Source organism: Mustela erminea, chromosome 2 (genome assembly GCF_009829155.1).
Source record: "Mustela erminea isolate mMusErm1 chromosome 2, mMusErm1.Pri, whole genome shotgun sequence".
Classification (NCBI taxonomy): Eukaryota; Metazoa; Chordata; class Mammalia; order Carnivora; family Mustelidae; genus Mustela; species Mustela erminea.
This window is the reverse complement of record NC_045615.1, coordinates 84,107,792-84,131,042: the sequence shown is the minus strand read 5'-3', so window position 1 is coordinate 84,131,042 and position 23,251 is coordinate 84,107,792. Positions and strand designations below refer to the sequence as shown.

At 36.9% G+C, this 23,251-nt stretch overlaps 1 protein-coding gene across 6 annotated transcripts in view; it reads left to right on the top strand.

Moving 5' to 3' along the window:
- Nucleotides 1-23,251, top strand: part of SCLT1 (sodium channel and clathrin linker 1) — a 179,570-nt gene that overhangs the window by 50,917 nt on the left and 105,402 nt on the right. For all 6 annotated transcript variants that reach the window (XM_032333406.1, XM_032333409.1, XM_032333407.1 and 3 more), the window contains one exon: nucleotides 7,728-7,798. In XM_032333406.1, the coding sequence (XP_032189297.1) occupies nucleotides 7,728-7,798 (71 nt within the window). The remainder of the gene's footprint in view (nucleotides 1-7,727; nucleotides 7,799-23,251) is intronic.

Genomic DNA, 23,251 nt, shown 5'->3' with positions numbered 1-23,251 from the left:
CAGAAAAACAACCACTTTATGAAAGGTGGGACAGGCGGAGAATTGAATCCAAAGCCACAGGAAGATAGACCCCAGGGGGAGGGGCCGGCTCCTGGCAAGCAGCGGAGCAACGGAGCACAAAATCAGGACTTTTTTTTTTCTTTTTTTAATTTTTTATTTTTTATAAACATATATTTTTATCCCCAGGGGTACAGGTCTGTGAATCACCAGGTTTACACACTTCACAGCACTCACCAAAGCACATACCCTCCCCAATGTCCATAATCCCACCCCCTTCTCCCAACCCCCCTCCCCCCAGCAACCCTCAGTTTGTTTTGTGAGATTAAGAGTCAAAAATCAGGACTTTTAAAAGTCTGTTCGGCTGAGGGACATCGCTCCAGAGGCTAAACCGGGACGAAGCCCATACGGGGTCAGCGTGGCCTCAGGTCCCGCAGGGTCACAGAAGGATCGGGGGTGTCTGATAGTCGCAGAGCTTGCGGGTATTGGAACAGGAAAACCGGCTACAGTGACAGAGCCGACAGTAAGATCAAGCTCGGGCTTACCTTGAACCTGTCGCAGGCTCGGTGAGCTCGGAGCGCGGCCGGAGGTCAGGCAGACCGGGAGTAACTGGGCGCTGTTCTCTGAGGGCACACTGAAGAGTGGGGCCCCGGGCTCTCGGCTCCTCCGGGCCAGAGACCAGGAGGCCGCCATTTGTATTCCCGTCCTCTGGAACTCTACGGAAAGCACTCAGAGAACAAAAGCTCCCGAAAGCAAACCCAAGCGGATTACTCAGACCCTGGTAAGGGCGATGCAATTCCGCCTGGGGCAAAGACACTTGAGAATCACTACACCAGGCCCCTCCCCCAGAAGATCAACAAGAAATCCAGCCAGGACCAAGTTCACCTACCAAGGAGTGCGGATTCAATACCAAGGAGAGCAGCAGAATTCCAGAGGAGGAGAAAGCAAAGCACGGAACTCATGGCTTTCTCCGTGTGATATTTTTAGTCTTGCAGTTAATTTAATTTTTTTCTTTTTCATTTTTTTTCTCTTCTTCTGATAAAATTTTTTTTAACGTTTACCCTTTTCTTTTTTAACGTTTTTTAACTAGTTTATCTAATATATATATATATTCTTTTTTATATTTTTCTTTATTTGCTTTCGTTTTTTTAAATTCTTTTCTCTTTCTTCTTTTTTTTCTTTCTTTCTATTTGAATCTCTTTTTATCCCCTTTCTCCCCCCTCACGATTTGGGATCTCTTCTGATTCGGATAAAGCATATTTTCCTGGGGTTGTTGCCACCCTTTTAGTATTTTACTTGCTCCTTCATATACTCTTATCTAGACAAAATGACAAGGCGGAAAAATTCAGCACAAAAAAAAGAACAAGAAGCAGTACCGAAGGCTAGGGACGTAATCAATACAGACATTGGTAATATGTCAGATCTAGAGTTCAGAATGACAATTCTCAAGGTTCTAGCCGGGCACGAAAAAGGCATGGAAGATATTAGAGAAACCCTCTCGGGAGATATAAAAGCCCTTTCTGGAGAAATGAAAGAACTAAAATCTAACCAAGTTGAAATCAAAAAAGCTATTAATGAGGTGCAATCAAAAATGAAGGCTCTCACCGCTAGGATAAATGAGGCAGAAGAAAGAATTAGTGATATAGAAGACCAAATGACAGAGAATAAAGAAGCTGAGCAAAAGAGGGACAAACAGCTGCTGGACCACGAAGGGAGAATTTGAGAGATAAGTGACACCGTAAGACGAAACAACATTAAAATAATTGGGATTCCAGAAGAAGAAGAAAGAAAGAGGGGAGCAGAAGGTATACTGGAGAGAATTATTGGGGAGAATTTCCCCAATATGGCAAAGGGAACGAGCATCAAAATTCAGGAGATTCAGAGAACGCCCCTCAAAATCAATAAGAATAGGCCCACACCCCGTCACCTAATAGTAAAATTTACAAGTCTCAGTGACAAAGAGAAAATCCTGAAAGCAGCCCAGGTAAAGAAGTCTGTAACATACAATGGTAAAAATATTAGATTGGCAGCTGACTTATCCACAGAGACCTGGCAGGCCAGAAAGAGCTGGCATGATATTTTCAGAGCACTAAACGAGAAAAACATGCAGCCAAGAATACTATATCCAGCTAGGCTATCATTGAAAATACAAGGAGAGATTAAAAGCTTCCAGGACAAACAAAAACTGAAAGAATTTGCAAACACCAAACCAGCTCTACAGGAAATATTGAAAGAGGTCCTCTAAGCAAAGAGAGAGCCTACAGATCAGAAAGGAAGAGAGACAATATACAATAACAGTCACCTTACAGGCAATACAATGGCACTAAATTCATATCTCTCAATAGTTACCCTGAATGTTAATGGGCTAAATGCCCCAATCAAAAGACACAGGGTATCAGAATGGATAAAAAACAAAACCCATCTATATGTTGCCTCCAAGAAACTCATTTTAAGCCCGAAGACACCTCCAGATTTAAAGTGAGGGGGTGGAAAAGAATTTACCATGCTAATGGACATCAGAAGAAAGCAGGAGTGGCAATCCTTATATCAGATCAATTAGATTTTAAGCCAAAGACTATAATAAGAGATGAGGAAGGACACTATATCATACTCAAAGGGTCTGTCCAACAAGAAGATCTAACAATTTTAAATATCTATGCCCCCAACGTGGGAGCAGCCAACTATATAAACCAATTAATAACAAAATCAAAGAAACACATCAACAATAATACAATAATAGTAGGGGACTTTAACACTCCCCTCACTGAAATGGACAGATCATCCAAGCAAAAGATCAGCAAGGAAAGAAAGGCCTTAAACGACACACTGGACCAGATGGACATCACAGATATATTCAGAACATTTCATCCCAAAGCAACAGAATACACATTCTTCTCTAGTGCACATGGAACATTCTCCAGAATAGATCACATCCTCGGTCCTAAATCAGGACTCAACCGGTATCAAAAGATTGGGATCATTCCCTGCATATTTTCAGACCACAATGCTCTGAAGCTAGAACTCAACCACAAAAGGAAGTTTGGAAAGAACCCAAATACATGGAGACTAAACAGCATCCTTCTAAAGAATGAATGGGTCAACCGGGAAATTAAAGAAGAATTGAGAAAAATCATGGAAACAAATGATAATGAAAATACAATGGTTCAAAATCTGTGGGACACAACAAAGGCAGTCCTGAGAGGAAAATATATAGCGGTACAAGCCTTTCTCAAGAAACGAGAAAGGTCTCAGGTACACAACCTAACCCTACACCTAAAGGAGCTGGAGAAAGAACAAGAAAGAAACCCTAAGCCCAGCAGGAGAAGAGAAATCATAAAGATCAGAGCAGAAATCAATGAAATAGAAACCAAAAAAACAATAGAGCAAATCAACGAAACTAGGAGCTGGTTCTTTGAAAGAATTAATAAAATTGATAAGCCCGTGGCCAGATTCATCAAAAAGAAAAGAGAAAAGAGCCAAATAAATAAAATCATGAATGAAAGAAGAGAAATCAGAACTAACACCAAAGAAATACAAACTATTATAAGAACATACTGTGAGCAACTCTACGCCAACAAATTTGACAATCTGGAAGAAATGGATGCATTCCTAGGAACATATAAACTACCACAACTGAACCAGGAAGAAATAGAAAGCCTGAACAGATCCATAACCAGTAAGGAGATTGAAACAGTCATTAAAAATTTCCAAACAAACAAAAGCCCAGGGCCAGATGGCTTCCTGGGAGAATTCTTCCCAAACATTTAAAGAAGAACTAATTCCTATTCTCCTGAAACTGTTCCAAAAAATAGAAATGGAAGGAAAACTTCCAAACTCATTTTATGAGGCCAGCATCACCTTGATCCCAAAACCAGACAAGGATCCCATCAAAAAAGAGAGCTATAGACCAATATCCTTGATGAAACAGATGCGAAAATACTCAACAAAATACTAGCCAATAGGATTCAACAGTACATTAAAAGGATTATTCACCACGACCAAGTGGGATTTATTCCAGGGCTACAAGGTTGGTTCAATATCCGCAAATCAGTCAATGTGATACAACACATCAATAAAAGAAAGAACAAGAACCATATGATACTCTCAGCAGATGCTGAAAAACCATTTGACAAAGTACAGCATCCCTTCCTGATCAAAACTCTTCAAAGTGTAGGGATAGAGGACACATACCTCAATATCATCAAAGCCATCTATGAAAAACCCACCGCAAATATCATTCTCAATGGAAAAACTAAAAGCTTTTCCACTAAGGTCAGGAACACGGCAGGGATGTCCATTATCACCACTGTTTTTCAACATAGTACTAGAAGTCCTAGCCTCATCAATCAGACAACAAAAGGAAATTAAAGGCATCCAAATCGGCAAAGAAGAAGTCAAATTATCACTCTTTGCAGATGATATGATACTATATGTGGAAAACCCAAAAGACTCCACTCCAAAACTGCTAAACTTGTACAGGAATTCAGTAAAGTGTCAGGATATAAAATCAATGCACAGAAATCAGTTGCATTTCTCTACACCAACAACAAGACAGAAGAAAGAGAAATTAAGGAGTCAATCCCATTTACAATAGCACCCCAAACCATAAGATACCTAGGAATAAACCTAACCAAAGAGGCACAGAATCTATACTCAGAAAACTACAAAGTACTCATGAAAGAAATTGAGGAACACACAAAGAAATGGAAAAATGTTCCATGTTCCTGGATTGGAAGAATAAATATTGTGAAAATGTCTATGCTACCTAAAGCAATCTACACATTTAATGCAATTCCTATCAAAGTACCATCCATCTTTTTCAAAGAAATGGGACAAATAATTCTAAAATTTATATGGAACCAGAAAAGACCTCGAATAGCCAGAGGGATATTGAAAAAGAAAGCCAACGTTGGTGGCATCACAATTCCGGACTTCAAGCTCCATTACAAAGCTGTCATCATCAAGACAGCATGGTACGGGCACAAAAACAGACACATAGATCAATGGAACAGAATAGAGAGCCCAGAAATAGACCCTCAACTCTGTGGTCAACTAATCTTCGACAAAGCAGGAAAAAATGTCCAATGGAAAAAAGACAGCCTCTTCAATAAATGGTGTTGGGAAAATTGCAGAGCCACATGCAGAAAAATGAAATTGGACCATTTCCTTACACCACACAAAAAAATAGACTCAAAATGGATGAAGGACCTCAATGTGAGAAAGGAATCCATCAAAATCCTTGAGGAGAACACAGGCAGCAACCTCTTTGACCTCAGCCGCAGCAACATCTTCCTAGGAACATCGCCAAAGGCAAGGGAAGCAAGGGCAAAAATGAACTATTGGGATTTCATCAAGATCAAAAGCTTTTGCACAGCAAAGGAAACAGTTAACAGTTAAAATCAAAAGACAACTGACAGAATGGGAGAAGATATTTGCAAACGACATATCAGATAAAGGACTAGTGTCCAAAATCTATCACGAACTTAGGAAACTCAACTCCCAAAGAACAAATAATCCAATCAAGAAATGGGCAGAGTACATGAACAGACATTTCTGCAAAGAAGACATCCAGATGGCCAACAGACACATGAAAAAGTGCTCCATATCACTCAGCATCAGGGAAATACAAATCAAAACCACAATGAGATATCACCTCACACCAGTCAGAATGGCTAAAATCAACAAGTCAGGAAATGACAGATGCTGGCGAGGATGTGGAGAAAGGGGAACCCTCCGTCCTGTTGGTGGGAATGCAAGCTGGTGCAACCACTCTGGAAAACAGCATGGAGGTTCCTCAAAATGTTGAAAATAGAACTGCCCTATGACCCAGCAATTGCACTATTGGGTATTTACCCTAAAGATACAAACGTAGTTATCCAAAGGGGCACGTGCACCCGAATGTTTATAGCAGCAATGTCCACAATAGCCAAACTATGGAAAGAACCTAGATGTCCATCAACTGATGAATGGATCAAGAAGATGTGGTATATATACACAATGGAATACTATGCAGCCATCAAAAGAAATGAAATCTTGCCATTTGCGACAACATGGATGGAACTAGAGCGTATCATGCTTAGCGAAATAAGTCAAGCAGAGAAAGACAACTATCATGTGATCTCCCTGATATGAGGAAGTGGTGATGCAACATGAGGGCTTAAGTGCGTAGGAGAAGAATCAATGAAACAAGATGGGATTGGGAGGGAGACAAACCATAAGTGACTCTTAATCTCACAAAACAAATTAAGGATCTCTGGGGGGAGGGGGCTTGGGTGAAGGAGGGTGGGGTTATGGACACTGGGGAGGGTATGTGCTTCGGTGAGTGCTGTGAAGTGTGTAATCCTGACGATTCACAGACCTGTACCCCTGGGGATAAAAATATATGTTTATAAAAAATAAAAAAATTTTTTTAAAAATCTAAAAAAAGTTGTAGTCTGTGAATTGAACACTAAATTCTGGTCTACAGTAGTCTATTTCCCACAATAAAGATGAAAATGCAGTCTTCAGGCTTTCTTTTATGTTTCAGTGGAGGCGTTCATTCATTTATTCCTTAAAGGTGTAAGTACTAAGAATGTATTAAATCATATGCCAGTCACTGGGAATTCTAGGAGAAAGTAGTTTTCAAAAAGTGACTCCTATTGTAGTATGAAATTTAAATTTAGTGTTTGAATATAATGCAGTGTGCATTGTAAAAGTGCATATAAAGTTTTATCAAAGTACAGAAAGGATACAGTTATTTCTGTCTTAAAGTGAATAGATGATGGCAAAATGGAATTCTAATTCCAGAGGGAAATAAAATAGTGTACTAAAAATACGAAGTCAATAAGATTGGGTAGAATATGAGAGAAGCACAATGAAAACTGCTTTCAGGAGAAACAGTTGGAGAGATGTATGTATGATCTGTTGGGATTGAAAAAACTGAAATCAAGACTGTCAGTTAGGAGGTAACCATTCTATGTTGACTTTGCCCATAAGGCATATAGATAGTGATGATAAGGATAAGGAATTTGTGCCTTCATGGTAAAGTCATCACTTAGAGAAGAAAATTAATTCCCTTAGAAAAATTTTTCCTACACTTGGAAGACTGCTTCCTATATTCCATTAGGTTCTGGTTGATTAGTGTACTGATTTTTATACAATTTTCCCTACACTTGGAAGACTGCTTCCTATATTCCATTAGGTTCCTTTTTAGGCTAACCCTAAAGGATTCTAAAGTATGCCATGTATTTAGGAGACAATACCAGGGAGTACCAGTAGGGGAATGGGAAAGTGAGACTGGGAAGAGAGAATAAGGCAGCCAGAGGGTTTCTAAGGATCATGCAAATTAATACCTTGCTTAACTGAAACTTAATCCTACCAGTGGACTCTGGAAGCCGGTGTAGAACAGGCTTAGACTTACTCCACCATGGGGCACAGGAGTTTGGTGTATTTACATCCCAGTTCTCTTCAGTCATTGTTACGTGACTTAGGTAAAGAAAGAAGGCTCAAATGGCCAAAGAAAAACAATAAGACATCAAAAAGCAGTTGTATGTAGTTTGAAGTGAAGCAGGTGTCCACTAAAATAGTAAAGTAAAAGCAAGGAAAGATTGCCAAGGTTATATTTTACTGTCAAAAACTCTAATCATTTCATGACTTAGTTTCTTTCTATTTATATGTTCTACAGTTAATCTTTAAAGATGTAGTTTTAAATGTTGTAATACTGAATGTTTCTAATTTTTTTCCTATGGCAGAGTAACCAACACTTTCTGAAAGCAATAACTGAACAAAATGTGGAAATTGAGCGACTCCGAAAACAACTGAGGTATTTTCAAAAATGAATTTTGTTATTTTATTAATAATTATTTTTCTTCAGAATAAGTGATGATGCCATAATTTTTCCATGAGCATTTTTTTCTTCCCTTTAAGCTTCTGTCAGTAGCTTTCTGTATATATGATCTGTTAGTACTGAAAAAGACTGAAATTGTGACACTTAGCAGGAGGCAACTATAATATATATATATATATATACACATATATATATGAAGGGATGTTCCATGAAGGTAAAACCAGTGCCTATGGAAGACAATCAGTTCTCTTAGAAATATTTTTTCTGCACATATCTTTGTATTCCCCAATAAGCAGACCCTGAGAAAAGGGATTTAGATGTAATATAAGTGAGCACCAGTAGAGGAGTGGGGAAGTAAGACTGGGAAAAAGACAAAGCCGATAGAGGGTTTTTAAAAATCAGGTGACTTGATACTATACATGTTTATTGTGGCTGAGTGGTTTAATAATCATTGCATTAATAGACTTCACAGGAAAAACTTTTTCACTCTTTTTCCCCCTTATTCATAATACTTAAAATCCACAAGTATAGATATAATAGAGTTTTGCTCTAAGATGGAGTCATTTAGAAATATCTTTAAAGTATAATATAAATTAACATTTTATAAAAAATATAAATTTCTACATTGAATTTAGATGTCACGTCTTAGTCTCCTCCAATCTATAGCAATTCTTCAGTCATTGGCTGTCATCATTTCAAAGCTTCTGAAGAGTACTCACCAGTTATTTTGTTCCTTTGATGTTTTCTCAGGATTTAGACTGTGGTTATGGATTTTTATGAAGAATACCACAGGTGAAGTGCCTTTCTCATCTTATCACATCAGGGGATACATGATATCAGTAGGTCTTATTACTAGTGATGTAAACTTTGATCACATGCAAGGTGGTATCTATCAGGCTTCTCCACTGTTACCCTTTTTACCTCTCCAGGGGTTTGTCACAATGTCCAGCCCCACTCTAAGGCAGAGGAATTAGGTTTTGCCTCCTGGAGGGAGGAGCATCAAGACATCTGTGGACTTATGTTAAGCCTCCATAGTAATTAATAAATACTTCGGACAACATACTTTGAGGCTATACAAATATCCTGGTTCTATAATTTAGATGTTTCCAAAAGCCATTTCTACATATATCATTTCCTTTGCCCTTCCTAAGAATCCTTTATTTAATGAGTAAATGGACCGAAAATGAAAAAAATATATATACAAATTTCTGTTTGTTAAATGAACCTTGCTATTTATTTTTATACCATCATGTATTTTGCCCCACAAAATATTTTGCTTTTTTAATAATTTATTTTATAAAATTTTATGTACCACTTTTTATATTTTTATTGCCTTAATCAACTTCTTAATTTAATTTAAATAAATTTACTTTCTTTTGCCCTAGACATTTCTAGCTGTGAGCTCTTATTTGGGCTTCCTTGTTTCTTTAAATGTTATTAGTTTACAGTTTAAAATAGTAATGGTTTATTAATTGCAAGATTTTGTTCATGTTTTCAAGATGGAAGTGGTTTTTTTAAAATTATAAAAGTAATGTAAGTCCATTATAGAAGACTCTAGATAGTATAAAAGTATAACAAGTTGCAGTACAATTCTGGCACTAACCATAGTTAGTCCAGCCTCCACAAGTTAATAGCATAATTCCCAACAAGACTATGCTCACTAAGACACAAATTCAGGGATCCTCAGGCCACCCACACGTCTGACCAATTGGCTATACTGTGTTCCAAATAACCTACCAGGCTTAGTAATTCTTTAGAATGGCTCAGGGAACCTATGATTAGTTTTATTATAAAGGTCACGGATCAGAACCAGCCAAAAGAAGAAACCCATGAGGTGAGGTCTAGGAAGGTCTCAAAATTTGAACTTTCATGTCCTCTCTCCATGGAACCAGGGATCATCACCCTCCTGGTGTATCTCATGTTCACAAACCAGGAAGCTCACCTAAGCCTTGGTGTCCGAAAATTTTATTGGATTTTTATTATTTGCATATGATTTATGTTAAATGTAAATACATATACTTTTTTTTTCATATATCATTTTTCACAACGCCTGCAACTCCACTCTATCTCAAAAATAAACAAACATTTTTCATGTTTCTGATAGCCATTTGTATGTCTTCATTGGAAAAGTGTCTGTCCATATCTTCTGCCCATTTTTTGATATGATTATCTGTTTTGTGTGTGTTGAGTTTGAGGAGTTCTTTATAGATCCTGGATATCAACCTTTTGTCTGTACTGTCATTTGCAAATATCTTCTCCCATTCCATGGGTTGCCTCTTTGTTTTGTTGACAGTTTCCTTTGCTGTGCAGAAGCTTTTGATTTTGATGAAGTCCCAAAAGTTCATCTTCGCTTTTGTTTTCCTTTGCCTTTGGAGACATATCTTGAAAGAAGTTGCTGTGGCTGATATCAAAGAGATTACTGCCTATGTTCTCCTCTAGGATTCTGATGGATTCCTGTCTCACATTGAGGTCTTTTATCCCTTTTGAGTTTATCTTTGTGTACGGTGTAAGAGAATGGTTGAGTTTCATTCTTCTACATATAGCTGTCCAGTTTTCCCAGCACCATTTATTGAAGAGACTGTCTTTTTTCCAGTGTATATTTTTTTCCTGTTTTGTCGAAGATTATTTGATCATAGAGTTGAGGGTCCATATCTGAGCTCTCTGTTCTGTTCCACTGATCTTTGTTTCTGTTTTTATGTCAGTACCATGCTGTCTTGGTGATCACAGCTTTGTAGTAAAGCTTGAAATCAGGTAATGTGATGCCCCTAGTTTTATTTTTGTTTTTCAACATTTCCTTAGCAATTCGGGGTCTCTTCTGATTCCATACAAATTTTAAGATTATTTGCTCCAGCTCTTTGAAAAATACCAGTGAAATTTTGATTGGAATGGCATTAAAAGTATAGATTGCTCTAGGCAGTATAGACATTTTAACAATGTTTATTCTTCCGATGCAAGAGCATAGAATGGTCTTCCATCTATTTGTGTCTTCTTCAATTTCTTTCATGAGTGTTCTGGAGTTCCTCGAGTATAGATCCTTTACCTCTTTGGTTAGGTTTATTCCCAGGTATCTTTTGGTTCTTGGTGCTATTGTAAACGGAATCAATTCTCTAATTTCCCTTTCTGTATTTTCATTGTTAGTGTATAAGAAAGCCACTGATTTCTATACATTGACTTTGTATCCTGCCATGTAACTGAATTGCTGTATGAGTTCTAGTAGTTTGGGGGTAGAGTCTTTTGGGTTCATCATCACTAGCCATCAGGGAGATTCAAATTAAAACCACATTGAGATACTACCTTACACCAGTTAGAATGGCCAAAATTAGCAAGACAGGAAACAACATGTGTTGGAGAGGATGTGGAGAAAGGGGAACCCTCTTGCACTGTTGGTGGGAGTACAGGTTGGTACAGCCACTTTGGAAAACAGTGTGGAGATTCCTCAAGAAATTAAAAACAGAGCTTCCCTATGACCCTGCAATTGCACTGCTAGGTATTTACCCCAAAGATACAGATGTAGTGAAAAGAAGGGCCATCTGTACCCCAATGCTTATAGCATCAATGGCCATGGTGGCCAAACTGTGGAAAGAACCAAGATGCCCTTCAACGGATGAATGGATAAGGAAGATGTGGTCCATATGCACTATGGAGTATTGTGCATCCATCAGAAAGGGTGAATACCCAACTTTTGTAGCAACATGGACGGGATTGGAAGAGATTATGCTGAGTGAAATAAGTCAAGCAGAGAGAATCAAGTATCATATGGTTTCACTTATTTGGGGAGCATAACAAATAGCATGGAGGACATGGGGAGATGGAAAGGAGAAGGGAGCTGAGGGAAATTGGAAGGGGAGGTGAACAGTGAGAGACTATGGACTCTGAAAAACAACCTGAGGGTCTTGAATGGGCGGGGGTGGGAGGTTGAGGGAACAAGGTGGTGGGTATTAGTGAGCGCATGTATTGCATGGAGCACTGGGTGTGGTGTAAAAACAATGAATACTGTTAAGCTGAAAAGAAATTTTAAAAATTAATTTAAAAAATTAAAAAAATTAAAAAATTTTAAAAGGATACTTCTATGGCAGGGGTGGGGTGTAGTGGTTGGCTTTCAATTTTAAATTAAAGTATTCAGAATAAATATAACTGAGCAGTTGAGATTCGAACAAAGACTTGAAGAATGTGAACTTTTCCATACAATTGAGGGAAAGAGTGTTCAAAGTATAGAACTTGCCATTGCATAGTTGGAAACATACCGAGGGAACAGCAAGGAAGTTGGTTGTGATCTATTGCTGAGTAGCAAACCATTCCAATATTTTGTGACTCAAACAATAACCCATTTAGCTTATGATATGAGGGACAATAGAGCAGTATTCTGGTCTGGGCTTACTGGGCTATATCTGCTAGATTTGCCCATGTGTCTCTAGTCAGATGGTTGGTCCAGTTATAATGCAATAGTTGGCAGTGGGTGATAAACATCTCTGGCAATCAGCAGTTTCTTTACCAGGACAAAAAGGAAAGTCATACTTCTTCACTTGGTCATGGCAGGATTCCCAAAGATAGTAAGAGAGCAGATCTCAGTGTACAAATACATTTCAAGCCTCTCTTGAGTCATATTTGCTAATTACTTATGGCAAAGAAAGTCACCAGGTCAACTCAAATTATAGGGAAATAGATAACCCTCTTGATGGGAATATTTTCAGCATCATGTTACAAAGATGTGGATGTAGAGTGGGAAGAATTTGGAGCAATTTTTTATACTTTCTCTTACCTAGTATATAGAGTAGACTGAAACAGAATATATGAGAGCAGTAAGAGATGAAGTCAGAAATGTTATGGAACGTGGAAGACAAGGTCGTATGGGGCCTTATAGGCTATCGTGAGGACTTTGGTTTTTTGCTGTGGGTGAAATAGGAATGGTTTTTTTGTTTCTTTTTTAGGAATGGATCTTAATAGAAGATTGACGTGATCTGACTTATATTTTATTTGATTGATCATTCTGACTGCCATATTGTAAACAGACTGTAATGAGAGAAAAATGGAAGCAAGGAGACCAGTGAGAAAGCTATCACAGTAATCCAGGCAAAAAATCATGTTGAATAGGACTGTGGTGGTGACAGTGGGAGATGGTTAAGATGTGGCCACTTTCTGGATATCTTTTTTTAATGTTTTATATGATAGATTTAAGAGGATTTACCGATTGGGTGGAGGAACCAGAGAGATTGAGTCATCAAGGGTGACCTGTGTTGTTTTTGTTTTTGGGGTTTTTTTTCCATAAGCAACTGAAGAATGAAGGCAGAACTCTATGTATAGTTGGCCAGATTTGATGGGGATGGAGAAGTTGGGCCATATTGAGTTTGCAGTAACTACTGGAAATCCTAATGCTGATAACTATTAGCAAGCAGATCAGTAGAGATCTGGACTTAAGATATGAGATGTTTGATGATCAACATAAGAATAGTGTTAAAGGCCATGAGACCGGGATAGATAAGTACACTTGACTCATGAATAGCACCGGTTTGAACTTCATGGGTCCATTGTAAAAGCATTTTTTTCTTCCTTAGAATTTTAATATTTTTTCCCTAACTTACTTTAAGAATACAGTATATAATATGTATAACAAAAAATATGGGTTAATCAACTGTAAATGTTATCACTAAAGCTTCTGGTAAACAGTAGGCTCTTAGTAGTTAAGTTATGGGGGTGTCAAAAGTTATATGTGGATTGTTGACTACATGGGGGGGTTGGTGCTCCATGTTGTTGAATGGCCAACTTTTTTGAATAGGAATATTAAATTCCCTAATGAGAATAAATCTTCCCAGATCTTTAAAATTAATCTCAATGTAAATTGTGTTAAAACCCCTATATTTTGTGTGTATATGTGTCTGAGAGAAACTTGGCAATCTAATCCTAACATCATTAAATAGGGAAGTGCCATTTGCCAAGGCCATTCTGTAGAAGAATAAAAAGCAGTGTTATTTGTAAGAGCATGAGTTTGACAAAATAGAACAGAATAAAGAGTAAATAGAAATTTAGTATATGACAGAGGGGGGATTGTAAATCAGTAGGAAAACAATCATATGGGGACTGGTTGCTATCCATGAAAAAAAAGTCTGTAAGGTTTTGCTTTTCACATTTAAGTATTTATATGGTTTTATGGATTAAGTATCTAAATATAAAAAGCAAGACTTTAAAAAAAAAAAACGAACAATCTCTCTTGAACATTTTGCTAGGGAAGTGGTTTTTTTTTTTAATTTTTAATTTTTCTATTAGTATATAATGTATTATTAGCCCCAGGGGTACAGGTCTGTGAATCGCCAGGTTTACACACTTAACAGCACTCACCATCGCACATACCTTCCCCAATGTCCATAACCCAACCACCCTCTCCCTACCCCCTCAGTTTGTTTTGTGAAATTAAGAGTCTCTTATTGTTTGTCTCCCTCTCAATCCCATCTTGTTTCATTTATTCCTTTCCTACCCCCCCCATGTTGCATCTCAACAACTTCTTATCAGGGAGATCATATGATAATTGTCTTTCTCTGATTGACTTATTTTGCTAAGCATAATACCCTCTAGCTCCATCAAACTTGTTGTAAAAGGCAAGATTTCATTTCTTTTGATGGCTGCATAGTATTCCATTGTATATATATACCACATCTTCTTTATCCATTCATCTGTTGATGGACATCTAGGTTCTTTCCATAGTTTGACTATTATGGGCATTGCTGCTATAAACATTCGGGTGCACGTGCCCCTAGGAAGTGTTTTTTGGTTTTTTTTTTTAAAGATTTTATTTATTTGACAGAGAAAGATCACAAGTAGGCAGAGAGGCAGGCAGAGAGAGAGAGAGAGGAGGAAGCAGGCTCTCTGCTGAGCAGAGAGCCTGATGCGGGACTCGATCCCAGGACCCTGAGATCATGACCTGAGCCGAAGGCAGCAGCTTAACCCACTGAGCCACCCAGGTACCCTAGGGAAGTGTTTTTTAATCAAAATTTAAATCCAGGCCAAAAAGGAAAGATTGATATATTTAAATATGTTAAATGTAAAACTTCTATTAAAAAATCAGTATGATCTCCCTGATATGAAGAAGTGGTGATGCAACATGGGGGCTTAAGTGGGTAGGAGAAGAATAATGAAACAAGATGGGATTAGGAGGGAGACAAACCATAAGTGACTCTTAATCTCACAAAACAAACTGAGGGTTGCTGCGGGGAGGGGGGTTGAGAGAAGGGGGGTGGGGTTATGGACATTGGGGAGGGTATGTGCTATGGTGAGTGCTGTGAAGTGTGTAAACCTGACGATCCACAGACCTGTACCCCTGGGGATAAAAATACATCATATGTTTATAAAAAATAAAAATAAATAAAAAATAAAAATATAAAAAATCAATATGTCAAATGAAAAAGCAACTCTTAGTCTGTGAGAAGACATTTGCAATGCATATAATTAATAGTACATTAGTGTTGAGATACATTAACTAGGCATCAGTAATAATAAGTAAAAGTCCAAGAATTGGGCAAAGTATATGAACATTTCAAAAGTCATAGCAATCAAGAAAATGCAAGTTAAAATAATGTGATACTATTTCTAAATACTGGTACTGAAATAATTTGATAATTATGATACCAATTATCAGTATCAGAAATGTGTGGAGTGTAATAACAAGGTACAAAAGGAAATTATAGTACAGGATGATATAGTTTATATATTTTAAATCTTTAAACAGTAATGTATATTGATTATGGATATATACTTTTTAGTTATATACATATCAGGGTATACAGTAAAATAAAATGTATATATGTTGTATGTGTATATATATTATAAAAGAATAAAATTTAAAAATTACTAGGACTGATCTACCCTAACTTCAAGTTAATGATTGTCTGTATTCGTAGAAGTGGGGCATTGGAAGCAGCCTAAGTGTGTGTCACTGAGGAAATGGATAGGTAAAATGTAGTGTTTGCATCCTGTGGAATACTGTGCATCATTTAGAAACATATATTTACATGTAAAGGTATAGTTTTGGCAACACAGATCTAAAAAATAAGGCTTTATTAAAATAAAAAGGGATATTGATCTATAACATAAAAACACATGCATGTAGGGGCACCTGGGTGGCTGAGTCGGTTAAGTGTCTCCTGGGATTGAGCCCAAATTGGGCTCCCTGCCCAGCAGGGAGCCTGCTTCTCCCTCTCCCTCTGCTGTCCCCCTTGTTTATGCTCTTTCTCTCTTTGTCAAATAAATAAAATATTTTTTATATGCATGCAAATAACAATATACATTTTACCAGTATATGTGTATGTCCAAGAATATATTGCATTTTCATGTGAACCTACGAAGTGAGGAATGAGAGAGGGATTGGGAATCAACAGAAAAATAAAAGAAACAAATGAGAGCTGTTTTTCACAGCTAATAGTGAAATGGGTCATGGAAAGAGTAGTGTGATTAGCTCCACTCTACGCTCAATGTTAAGAAAGAGTAGAAGAAAAAAGAATGTGACTTACAGTGTACATAGGATGAACCAGGGTATGGAGATTCTGGAAGGAAGATGAATAAGGAAATTGATTCATAAAGACTTGCGGTCATATGATAATAGAAGCTTAAAATGCATGTAAAAGATTCCATATAGGAAAAATGGGTGGAACTTGGTAATATAGGACTAAAGAACAGGGGAACAATTTCAGAATTTTATTGCTAAAGCTATCTTAATGATCATCTTAGTTTAACTTCCAGTTTTATGGAAGAAACAAAACTGAACCAAAGGTTCAGGAATTGTCTTATCTAGGGTTGCACAACAAATTCATGGAATTGGAATTCTGATCTTATAATTGCTAATCTGGTGAGTTTCTAAACCTGACTTTCTGACAGTATTCACAGAAGTAAGAAAGTCCAGAATGAGAGTTAATTATTAAAGGATCATGAGTGCTTACATTGACTTTTGACATCTGCATGGAAGTTTCATTTGGTTTTTGGACATTTGCGCCTAAAGATTTTAAATTAAGATTAGATAATCAGTAAAGGTAGTTGTGATTTTCTAAAGCCTAAAAGTTTTTAAGTGTTTAATTGTCCGTGAGCAATTTTGCCATAATATTTACTGACAATATTCCGTAGCTTAGCATTAAGCAGTTCATGGTTGTATACATAAAACTATGCTTGCTTTTCCTGCCACAGATTTGGAAACATAAGGATAAGCAGATGCTTCTTTTAGAGTAGAGGGTGTTGCTTTCAAGCTTGACAGATTCTGAATGATGGGGCATATTGACATTACCAGAACTTGGGTTTTTGAGATGCCCCTAAAACTATGCCAAGACTAAATAAATTGAAAACTCTTTAAATGCTAGATTTGTTTAAGTTTCTACTTATACTGAAAACAATTAGTTTCATTTGCTATCTGATTTTATAGTGCAAAAAAAAAAAAATAGAATCATAGGAACTTAAAATGGAAGCTTTTATCATTTCCTTCTCAGTAGTGTCTGGTGAGGCTCTGTCATAGATAAAACTCTCTAACCTAGTTTCTAAGAACCTTCATTCACCAGCCCCCACCCCCAACCTTCCAGTTATGTACAAACTGCTCAAAGTAGTCATTTTACTGTTTCTCATGGAAAAATGTTGGTTTCTTCCTTTGGCCTTTGATCATTATTTCGTTTCTCAGAAAACTTACAACTTTCAAAATCTGGTTAAAATCTGCCTTCTCTGAGACTTCTCTCAATTCATCACACCAGATTTTTACTCTTTTCTTGTGGATATACTCAGCATTTATTCACTTTAAGATGAGATTTTATGCTATTTCTCTTTCAGTCCTTTTTTTTGGTCATATATTTTGTTTATAATGCATATTTAGCTAACTTATGGAAATGATTATTTTTCAAATCATGTGATCACATTGTATATCTGCCTTTTTTTTTTTTTTAATTTTAGAGAGCAAGTGAGCATGAGCTGCGGGAAGTGCAGGGGCGAGAGGGAGGTGGAAAAAATCTCAAGCTGACTCTGCACTGAGGGCAGAGCCCAATGTGCTGCTCAACCTCACAATCCTGAGATCATTACCTGAGCAAGATTCTAAGCAGGAATCAGAGGGTCAACCGAGTAGGCCATGAGCAGGATAAGAGCAGAGAGAGCAGAGCAGGAGAAAGAGAGAAGCAGACTTTCCACTGAGTGTGGAGCCTGATGCTGGGCTCTATCCCAGGACCCTGAGATCGTGACCTGACCTGAAATCAAGGGCCAGCTGTTTAACCAAGTGAGCCACCCAGTCACCCCTCAAGAATAACTTGTAAAAGGCATAACTGTAAAGACTGACTAAAGCACTTGCATAGAGATCCTTATTAACCTTTCATCAGATTGGCATCGTCAGAATATTTATTTTAAAAAATTTTAGCCACTAAGGAATGATCTCATTAGCAGGTACAGATATTATCTTCATATAAAGAATCTGTAACTTGTCAATCACCTCATTTTATATTTATTGAAAACTTAAACATATACATGTGTGCTCAGTGTAGAAACAGTCCTTAATAAGTTTCTGTATGATATAGCCTCAAAATTGTTGTAATCGGACTCATTTCACACATCTTTTGTGGATTCAACAATTTCCAAAGATGAGATCCCATTCAGTTTTTCTAGCTTGAGGTTCTTTTTGTTATTTTCACTCACATAGGTCAAAGATACTAAACTGAGCTTCTTACCACCATCCAGTTCCTGCTTCAGAAAACCAGGAAGCATCCAAAATCCTTTGCTTTTCCAGCTCTACCCTTTAAATGTCTCTCAGGTCCTCCACTTTTTTATCACTATATTGTTACTATTTTGCTCAGTCCATCAATGCTGTAGTAACCTCCAAATTAACTTAGCCCTCCCCACTTTCTTTTTTCATAGTCCTCAAAATTATCTTTCTAAAATAAAGTCAAATCATGTCTGTCTTCTTTGATGGCTACTAAATGCCTGTAGGATTTAATTCAGATTACTCTAAATGACATTAAAGCCTTATGTGACTTGACCCTTGGGAACTTAACTCTGTATTTTGTCAGTCCTCACTTTAATTTCCTGAACTACTTTTGGTTTCCCAAACAAGTCATGCTATTTCATAATTCCCTACTTTTGTTCACATTGTCAGTCTGCCTAAAGTGCCCTTTGCTGATAAATGTCTCAACTTTCAAGGTTCAGCTCAAGTGTCACATTTTCTAGAAATCTTTTTCTAAATCTTTATGGTTTCTTCTTCCTTGCATAGGAACCAAGCATGCCTACCTTTGTGCTTCAGCTGTAGACTGCTCATACATCTGTCAGAGCATTTTTAACACTTTAGTGTATATAATTCTTTACAAATTGATCTTTGCTAGTTTATAAGTTCCTTATTTAGCCATTTTTATCTTGCCATCATCTAACACAGTGCTAGACATGTGACAAGTGACAAGTGCTCAAAAAACATTTTTTGAGTCATTAAGTCAGTTAAATAGTTAAATTGCTTCTCATTGGAGGGGCATAACTAAATTTATGTGGGTTTTTCATTGGTGTACTTCACCCTTAGTCTTTTGGGGCACAACTCTTTCCTTGGACTGTAATTATTTAGAAAATTATATGTTAAATTCTTCAGTTGTGGAGAAACATATGTCCGCTTAGTAGTTTTCCTAATGCACACCTGAAAAAAATAATTTCTAATATAACTAATAGTAGCCTTGTGGATAAACTAAGAAATTTTTCAATATTTCCCATTATGGATCCAGGCTTTAACTTATATTGACTTTTAAATCTGTCTTTATTACTAATCATCTCTAGGTTTAAATGCATGATAGACACATTTGTGTATTTTTTATGTTTAGTGTTCTATTTAAATATGACATAAAATCCAGGAAATTTTTAAAATGTGATCATAAAATGCTTTATAACAACAGTTTTATTGAAGAGTGTAAGAGCTGATGTGATAGGAATGTAATTTTTGGTATAATCTTATTATGCTTAGTGCAACAAAGTTTAAGTTACATAAATCACTATGTATATTCATTGTGTTCGTTAATTTTTTTATGGATGCATACTTTTTTCTTCAAAAATGTGCCAATAATTTTTTATATATTTTAGAAATATACGTATATACCTTTGCCATGTAATAGTTTTATTTTAGCTGAGATAAAAGATTTTTCTCAGATGTTTCATGTCCAAATTTGAATAATATTGTGTCTTCTATTATAAAAATGCTCTGGAGATCTGGAATTCATGGATCACCACTTTTGATTCATAGTGTTTTTTGGAAACTATCCCTCATGAGAGATGGCCCTGTGCAGGTGTGCTTGTCATAAGAATTGCCACAGTTGCTTATGTGTTGGCAGCTAGTTTTCTGAGCATAGAAAACATGTATTAAGATAAGAAAAGGGCTTTGTTGGCATTTTCCTATCCCATCATACTGTTTCATTTCAATGTTATTTACTACTTCAGTGTAAACTTTATGAGGACAAGTTACTTACAGTGGCACCTGGGTGACTCAGTCAGTTAACCATCCATCTCAGTTTTGGCTCAGGTCATGATCTCAAAGTTGTGAGGTCAAGACCCAAGTTGGGCTCTGCTCTGGGTGTAATACGTCCTTAAGCCTGTTTTCTCCTTCTGCCCATGCCGCAACCCCTTTTAAAAAAAGGTAGGGGTTACTTACAGTCACCCCCTTCTCAAAAATGTTTTTCTTTTCCTTTCCTTCTTTAGAGGGCATAAAGAATATTAGACTTACTTCTAGAATATACTGGTCAAGAGTAGAAATAAATTCATAACTTAATTGTTTGGAACTTTTACCTCTAATAGGGGATTACTGTTTTACTTCAAATTATGTATCTTACTGGTATTTTATATTTTGCTAATACTCCACATTTGCACACCTAAACTAAGTATGTTCTTCTGAGTGGTGTGAAGTTTAAAGAGCATAGGCTTTGAAGTCAAACAGCTCTATATTTGTATTCTTATTTTTTATTTTCTATTGACTTGGGCAGGATGCTTAACTGATTGAGCTCCAGTTTCCTCATCTTTGAAATAGAAATAAAATGAGCTTCTCTGCAGTTTTGCAATGTACTGTACTTTTACTATCTATGCTCTCCTCCATTCTACTTTGATATCCAACCTATGTAAGTAGGCTTTTGTAAGACATATATAAAGTAGTCCCTCTTAGTCTCTCTTTTGTGGGGTTCTCCCAAGACCTCCAGTATATCACCTGATGTGATGTGATCCAGATGTCACCTGATTTTCTTCAGATTACTGTATTTTCTTTCCCCTTTTTGAAATTGCTTAGAAGAAGAATCTGTATGTACTGTAGTCACTCATTGGAATTTCTTTCAACTTAGATTTAGTCCCACCTCTCTAATCTTTTCCACAAGTTACTTTTACCTTGTTTGCCTGAAAACAAAATTTCCATTCTTTTTGATGATTTTTCTGCTTCTTTAGTCTACCAACTGAAAGTAAACATTTCTTAAATTTCTAGCATATTATATGATCACATTTATCCTACCCAACTTAAAATTTAATCTCAGTAATACTGTTTCCCCGATATTTGCCTCTGGCAGTGATCACTTTGTGGAGCTCAGTACTTGAATTGGTAGAGCAAAGATTTTCAAACTTTTTTTTTTTTTTAGCAGCAGAACCCTTTCAAAAATCTTATACACATAATCCCAATATATAAAAATGATATAAGTAGAACTGCTATGATTGAGGTAAGGAGTGCATATCTTCCCTATCTTGTAATTAATACTGTCATCAAACCTAGGAATTTTGCTTGATACTTCTCTTTTGCTTTACCACACCCCCCCATTCAAATCTTTTTGGCTCTATTTCCGGATAATCACAAATCCAGTCATTAGGCATCCAATAGATGCCTCTATCCCAAGCCATCACTATCTCTTGCTTTTATGTCTTCTATCTGATCTCTCTGCTTTCATTCTGATATCCACTGTAAATCATTCACTATACACCAGCCCAAGTAGTCTCCTCAAAACATAAAACAAATCACATCACTCACCTGTTTTAACACTCAGTGGATTTTCATTGCAATTGGAACAAATCGCAAATTTCTTACTGTGTCCAAAGGTACTTATATGATAGGACCTCTCTGCCTTCCTCTCTAATTTCTACTTTTTTTTCTGTAATACATCCTAGCTAATTGTAATTTCTCGAAGTACCTTTCTTTTACTATTTGCATTTATTGTTAATTCTCTCTGCCTTACAACTTTCCCTAGATTTCCCTAAGTTTACCCCATTGTCCTTTAGACCTTAGCTCAAATATCCTTGCTAAGGCAGGCTCTTCCTGATGATCCATGTCTTTCTTTCTTTGTTCTATACCTTGTGCTTCATAGCATTATCACACTCTGAAATTACTTCATTTATTTTTTTACATATATATTGTCTTTCTCCCTCTACTACAGTGTAAACGTAATGAGGACAAGGGCTTTGTCTCCCTTGCTTACTACTGCATCACCAGTGCTGACAATAGTACTTAGTACAGTTTACATTACGTGCTTAATGAAATAAATCTAGGGCTCCAGAAATACAGTTTAAAAAAGAAAACTGAATGAGTCATCAATACTTGAAGCTAAACGTGTCCTGACTGTATTCACAGTGTCTGGCACGTTACAAGCATTCAATAAATATTTGTTCAAAGAATGAATGGATGGAATCTCTTAGATTCTATCCTGGTAAAATCTATGCCATCTTACCCAGTGGAACTGCTTACTTATTGTCGTCATCACTCTAGATCTTTCCTGCCTCTAGTTCATTTATTATGATCTATTAGTTAAAGGAGGAGACAGAACAATCATTCTAGTCCAACCTTTTTCATAAATGCCAGATTTATTTACTTTATTTATTTATATTATATTCAGTTAGCCAGCATGTAGTACATCATTAGTTTTTGACATACAAATGCCAGATTTAAATTCTAAAAGTACAGCTCTGATTCCATTTTTTGAGCAAGTCCTTGCATTTAAAGTAATACAGATCACTTAACTTGTTAATTGACCCACATTGTAACCTCTCATCACCTTTCCAGTCTTATTTCCCATCTTCTCTAAGCAAGTCCTTCACTTTCCAACCTTCATGCTAGTACTTGTTCCTTCCTGAAGCTTCTCTTTTTCTCTGCTTGTGAAATTCACCATTTCTCAGCCAATTCTCATTTTAAATACCTCCTGCTTCAATATTCTCTGAGCTAAATGCAAATATACTACCTATTCTGAATCACAATACTTTCTTTTTATCTTGGGTAGTGCCTGAAGAAGTGTGCTTTATGGCCCTTCTAAAGATAACTATAGGGTGCCTGGGTGGTTCAGTCCTTAAGTGGCTGCCTTGGGTGCAGGTCATGATCCCAGAGTCCTGGGATCCAGCCATGCATCAGGCTCCCTGCTTGGCGGGAAGCCTGCTTCTCCCTCTCCCACTCCCCCTGCTTGTGCTCCCTCTCTCGCTGTCTCTCTCTCTTTCAAAAAATAA